Source organism: Vulpes vulpes, chromosome 14 (genome assembly GCF_048418805.1).
Source record: "Vulpes vulpes isolate BD-2025 chromosome 14, VulVul3, whole genome shotgun sequence".
In the NCBI taxonomy this organism is placed as follows: domain Eukaryota; kingdom Metazoa; phylum Chordata; class Mammalia; order Carnivora; family Canidae; genus Vulpes; species Vulpes vulpes.
In genome coordinates, this window is record NC_132793.1 from 15,139,101 (window position 1) to 15,145,100 (window position 6,000).

Here is a 6,000-nt window from a genome sequence, read left to right on the forward strand (position 1 = left end):
GCTTCGGGTTCCACAACCGACTTGCTGTATTGTCTTTTTGGGCCTCAGTTTCCCCATCTGTACCCTAAGAAGGTGTTACTAGACAGTCCCTGACTTTCTAGTTGTGGCTAACTGGGACGCTCATAAGTCACAATCACCAGGCAAGCAGGTGCCCTGAAAGCTGGCCACAGCCCCTGAGGAAGATGAGGCTAAGGCCAGGCCAAGAGGTTGAGGGAGTTCATGGATCTCAGGGAGTTCTTAGAACAAGATGAGGTAGCCTATCCTACTGGGGCTTTCCTTCAAAAGTAATCTATGAATCATTAGTTTGTCATTAGCAGAACAAAGTGGGACATTGAAAGTGGGCTGAACCATCCCTTCATTACACAAATGAGAGGTCATGCCCAATGTCAACACTGAGTCAACAGCCCAGCTGGGGACAACCTCTGTTCCTAAAGCCTGGCCAGGTGATTTCTCAATGCCCCTGCTGCCTGTATCTCGAGAGACTGAGTCAAGGTGTGTTTTAGCTGGAAGAAAGAGATACCCCATCAAGCTAACTTTCACAAAAGATCTATTTGAAAAGAGTCTGGATGAGAGAAGATTTTCTCCATCCTCTTGTTAAGAATGGGAAAAAAGGACCTGGAAAGAAGTGACTTGAGTACAGAGCTGTCAATCAGTGTAGGGCAAGTTCAAAATGTATCCAGAGTGCTGGAGGGCCAGATGCTCTCTTAGCACAATAGGGTCAGAATTAATAGACCGCATGTCATAAGATCAGATCTCTTCAGATGAATTTTGAGAGACTTTCGGGGAAAAATTAATCTTGTGGTCCAGATATTTGATTTTAGAGGGTCTGGTTGAGAATGAGCTTGAACCAGGGTGGAAGACTGCAACCTTTTCCCCTCATCCACCCCCAAAAGATTGGTTTCTCCCTCCCCTCTTCCAGATCATCACTGCTCCACCACACAGAGTCAAGACCCTGAAATCTGAGTCCCTCACTTCCCCACCAAACAGCAGAAGCATATATGTGAAACTTGCTTGCTATTTAGTGGACTGGGGAGTGTGGATAATGTATTGATACATGGTATTCCTGTAGTGAGGGCTGACACATTCAAGGAAAGAGGATTTAGTGACGCAGAGAAAGGAATTGCAAAAGAAAGGAAAAGGATTTGAAGAGAAGGAGGGAGATCTGAGGAGGAAGAAACAGTTGGGGAATCCTCCAGAGTTCTGAGGATCATCCAAAGGGATACTCCAAAAGGCCTGGAACCCAAAGCAGGGGCCAGGGACATCACAGTGCAGTCTCAGAGAGCAAGGAGGTGAACACTTGACTCTCCTCCAGCAGCTCTGCATGGCTGCAGATGGAAACGCCTAGGTGAGAATGTTCAGCCCTGGTCAGGGTTTATCGTGCATAAACTTGCATCGGGAACATTCTGCACCTGCAACTGACAATCTGGCCAGAGAGAGCAAAACTGAGGTTTCAGATTCTCCTCACGTCATTCCCCACCCCCAACCTCTCCCAGAGATGGACTAGAAACACCTTCATATGGGATCCATGATGAAATGAGGCATCATGAAGCCCTCAAAGGCAGAAAATGGAACAAGGCCATCCAGTGGGCTGACATTGGACTCCAAACAGTGGTCAGTAACTGTACTACGCAGGTAGTACAAATTCCAAATTTCAGTGCCTTAGTCCCTTGCACATGCATTGCTCGCTCATGTCATAGTCCCAAGCAAGTGGAGAGGAAAGGCTGTGACCCACTAAGGAATTCAGAATCCTGGACTCCTTCCTCCAGGTCCTTGACATCCTTTCCATGGCACCAGCAGGTGGTTGAGAGAGTTTTATGGGCCAGGTCCAGAATTGGAACACATCACTCCCGCTCCCATTTCACTGACCAGAGTGTACAACTAACTACATTCAGTTGAAAAGGGAGGTGAAAAACTCAGCCTAGCCCTGTGCCCAGGGAAAAGTGGACACCATCGATACTGGCGATTGTTAAGGTTAGTTATCTTTAGCGCCATCTGTCACTTGGTACGCTATCTTTCCTCTGGACTAATTCAGTTTTTCCAGATAAGGATCCTCTTGTTCTCTGCCTGATGGCTTTTCACCTCTTCCTGTCATTCGTGACAGTCGTTGGGCTACTCATTTCACATATTATACCACTCATCCTCAGCTTTATGGAATTGGCACTATTATTCTCCCATGTTACAGATGACAGAACTGAGGCTCAGTGGGACAAAGCTCCACAAATTTGCCCCAAATTACAGACCCAGTAATTGACAGACACAGAATTAAAAACCATATCTGCTTGGCTCTGAAATGCTCTCTTTTTTCCATTTCCTAGTTTAGGGGAGAAACCCTACACATGCAGACACGTCATTCTTCACCTCACTCCTCATATCCTAGACCAGATGCAATGAGTCAAGGATGATGGAAATGCAGGGGAAATCTTGTGTATTTATTTATTCACTAACCAGCAGTCATTTAATCTCATGTGCCAAACCTCACGCCAGGTGCCAAGCACACACAGATAAAACAGGCCCAACTTTAGCCCCCTGGAAGTGTCAGTCATGAAGACACACCTTCATCAAGACACTTTCATTTTTCCCAGGCTTGGGAAAAAAAGGAATACTCAAACCACACGGACCAACAAGTCTTAATCTTACTGAACTGGCAAGAATACATCTGTGAAGAGAAAATAAAACAGAGCTTTAGCACAAGAACAATCCCAGTGACTCTTACATTCCTCCCACCCAAAAGGTCCTCTTGTCAGTGGGCCCTGCATCCCTTGGGATAAGAGTTTTCAATTCGTAATAATCGCGCCTCGGATAAACCTCATTGGCTAGGATACTGCCACTGCGCAAAGCTCCCTTGGGATAAGAGAGAGAATATGGTGCTGGAATAGTCAAAACAGCACTGGTCTTCGATCTAGGAATCAAGAACAAATCCAGGTTGTTCATTGACAGCTTCTGTCTTCATTCTGGTAAAATCTGGGCATTGGGCCTCTCCATCGGGGCATCACACTGGGGTTTCTTGTGGTTCCAGGAAACCCAGCCAATTGAGGTCATGACCATAGCAATACTCTCTCAACACACACAGACCTCTGAGTTCTAAAAGTGTACTTTTACATTTAGTATCTCAGAGGATATGCTTGTGTCCATTTTACAGCTGGGAGCACTGAGGCTAAAAAGATACAGTCAGTTGGTCATAGTCACACAGCCAGTCAGAGGCAGAGGTGGTGTGAAAAGATATAATTCTCACCTCTTGTATCATGGCTCCTTTCTCCTGGCTCATTTTGAGAAGCCTTCCTTCCCAGGACCCAGCACTACCAGTCACAGGTGACCCTGGGGATTGCTTGCTTAGAAAACTGGGGGTACAAGGTGTTGAGGGGCAGCGGATCTACTTGGGGGGGGTAGTGAATGCATAGGGAGATACCAAGTACCCTCCTTCACATGGTATCAGAGGGTTAAGGCTGTAGTAGGATCCTGGGGATGTGGATCTGAGCCAGATCTTACCTTTCACTGGCTTAACACAGGAATTCCCACACACTCCCTTGCAGCACTTGAGACTGTTCAGGCAGTGGCTGTCATTCAGGCATTTGTCTGTGGGGTTGGGCCTCTTGCACTGGTCAGTGACCAGGGGACACTTCCCAGGATTGACCTTAACTGGTGAGAACAGGGTCACAACTCAGAGGCTTGCCCTCCTAGACATCACCCCAGCTCCTACCCCATCTCTACCCCGGTGTGCAATCACTTCCTCTCTACCTCGGCACCCAAACTGAGGCCAGTGCATTTCCTGTTGGAGTCCCCTTTCCACCGAGGGGGCTGCAACTAGGGTTGCAAGTGTCTGACAGAGTGACTCATTAGCTGAATGAGTGGCTAACTCCTGGACTGACTCGCTGAGCATAGCAGTGAGCCCTGGCTCTGCCTCACCTTCCAGCTCAGTTCCCAGGAGCCCCCATCACTTCTCCCAGATGTGTGTCCTTAAGCTGAAATCTCCCTGGTCCCCTCTTCTAGGGCTTTGTTTCCTCACCAGGCTTTGACGGGTCTACAGGATCCACACATTTGATGCCACAATATTCACGACAGCATTTCTGCTCCTTCGGACAATCCCAGTCACTCTGGCATTGAGGGGGTTCAAACACAAGGCACATGACACGAGGTGTGAAGGGGCAGGCTCCGTGCTTAGCTTTCTCTAAAGAGTAAGAACAAAGGAGGAAGAGGGAGCTGATTCTGAGTCATGACCACAATCCCAGACAAGGAACTGGCTTGGGGGTAGGGGTGGAGAAACCTAACCCGGGAAACCGACCCCAAAGGAAAAGAGAGTGTTACTAGGATTCCTGTTTAAAGGCAGGTGTGGGGTTGTGCCAGGCTCAGCCAACCACTCAACCAAGAGGGAGTTGATGGCACAGAAAAGAAGGTATAGAGATGGTGGTGTGCAGGTAAATGTTTTAAAAGAGGCCTTTTTGGCATTTGCCAATTTCCATGGTGTAAAGAAGGCCACCATGGCTGATTTCAAGCTACCACATGATGTCAACTAGCTTGCAAAAGTCTTAAAAGTGTAGCCTCCCGCTGTTGTGAGCCAGTATAAGCCAGCTCCAGCACACAGCTGGACAGAGCTCATGGTCAGGTGCCCCTTCCCCGGGAGGGGAAGCCAAGAAGGACCCCGGATAGTAGGAGAGGCAGCTCATCAGAGCCTGAAGGAAAGATTGCAGATCCACTGAGAGTAAATTGACCATTAAAAAGGAAACAGTAAGAGAAGAGAACATTTTGGAAAATTAAACAGAGAGCAAAATAATGCGACAGAGCAAAAGAGCAAACAGTAGAGAAGTTGCTGTAGAGAGGGAACAATAAGCAATACAGGGGCTGGGGTCACCGGGTCCATCTGGTGGAAGATGGGTCTCTGGATGCTTCAGAACCTCTTAGCTGAAATCCTCAGAGGGACACATGAAATTAGGGTCCTTGAGCCAGACCACTGGAGAGGTGGCTTCAAGGTCAGCTGCTGGACTAAGAGGAAGAAGCTACTGCCAAGGTGTACTTTCACGGACCCTGGCACCTGGATACCACCTGAGAGACTCCAACTCACCTTTGCTAGCACCTTCCACAGTCCAGGTCATGAGGATTTCCAGGGCAAGGAGCATCATGAGGGGGATGAGGCTGCCGGGTTTCATAGTGACGGTCCTGGGGCTGTGGTGGCCAGGGCCAGGCTCTCCCTTTATGCCTCCCCCAGAGGGTGTGGTCACCCCAGAAGTGCTCAGGCCCTCCTATCTGCTCTGTCCTAAGCCGGAAATTGGTGGCAGAATATTGGTGGCAGGAGCCCAAGGCCTAGCAAGGGACATGTAGAAATCAGAGGAGCAGGAGGTGTCAGCAGGCTGGTTGGGAAGCCATATGGAAGCACCTACCTTGGGCCTTTGGCCTGGAGCAGGGGAGGGGTTCAGAGGGGAGGGTACAGGGCAGAACAGGAGGACATTTCAAAGGAATCTCTCTGCTTGCCTTGACTTTCCCTCACATGGTCTTGCTACCGATTCCCTGGGGTCACTCCCTTTCCCAGACTTCACGTGACGCCTCTGCCTGCGCCCTCTAGACTTGTTTCCACCTAATACCTGCAGTTCCAGGCACTCTGCCAATTTGGGGCTTCTCAAAGAGCCCATTGTCATGACCGGTGAAGAGGGGACAGCAACCCAAACCACGGCTTTGGGCCCCAGTCTTCCCAGCTGTGAGGTGGGGTAGTCATACCTACTTGGGCCACCCAGCAGGATTGGAGGTAAAGAGTGGGGGGGGGGTAGAAGGGCATTGCAGGGAGTGAGCACTCTGCCCCTGAGCACCAGGTGGAAGTGAAGTTGATGGGAAGCCCATTTTGAGTCCCTTTCCCTGAGATGAACCCATAGAACTCTTCCCAGCAGTCAACTGGGCAGGTGAGCAAGGAGTGCCGCTTGATGTGCTCAAAAAATCTTCCCACACCCCAAATTATCCCCACTGCGCTCTCATAACTATAATGAAGATTCTCATTTACTGAGCATTGGCTATGTG

At 49.2% G+C, this 6,000-nt stretch overlaps 1 protein-coding gene and 1 pseudogene across 1 annotated transcript; both read right to left on the reverse strand.

Annotated features, from left to right (window-relative positions):
* Positions 1-1,261: 1,261 nt before the first annotated feature.
* Positions 1,262-5,141, reverse strand: LOC140595256 (antileukoproteinase-like). The gene is made up of 4 exons (XM_072735147.1): positions 5,057-5,141; positions 4,004-4,165; positions 3,487-3,636; positions 1,262-1,341 (listed from the first exon to the last, which is right to left on the reverse strand). Exons 1-4 carry the CDS (start codon positions 5,139-5,141, stop codon positions 1,262-1,264), a joined length of 477 nt encoding a protein of 158 aa, XP_072591248.1.
* On the reverse strand, positions 2,759-2,839 carry LOC112920097 (U4 spliceosomal RNA; annotated as a pseudogene).
* Positions 5,142-6,000: the final 859 nt, after the last annotated feature.

What these genes read in the sequence shown, in the direction of transcription:
- LOC140595256 (XM_072735147.1), bottom strand. Translation starts at nt 5,141, where the DNA reads ATGAAACCCGGCAGCCTCATCCCCCTCATGATGCTCCTTGCCCTGGAA. An exon ending in TGTGGAAGGTGCTAGCAAAG is followed by an intron (nt 4,166 to 5,056) that starts GTGAGTTGGAGT and finishes CTTACTCTTTAG; the next exon opens with AGAAAGCTAAGCACGGAGCC. An exon ending in CTGTGTTAAGCCAGTGAAAG is followed by an intron (nt 1,342 to 3,486) that starts GTAAGATCTGGC and finishes ATTCTCACCTAG; the next exon opens with GCGTTTCCATCTGCAGCCAT.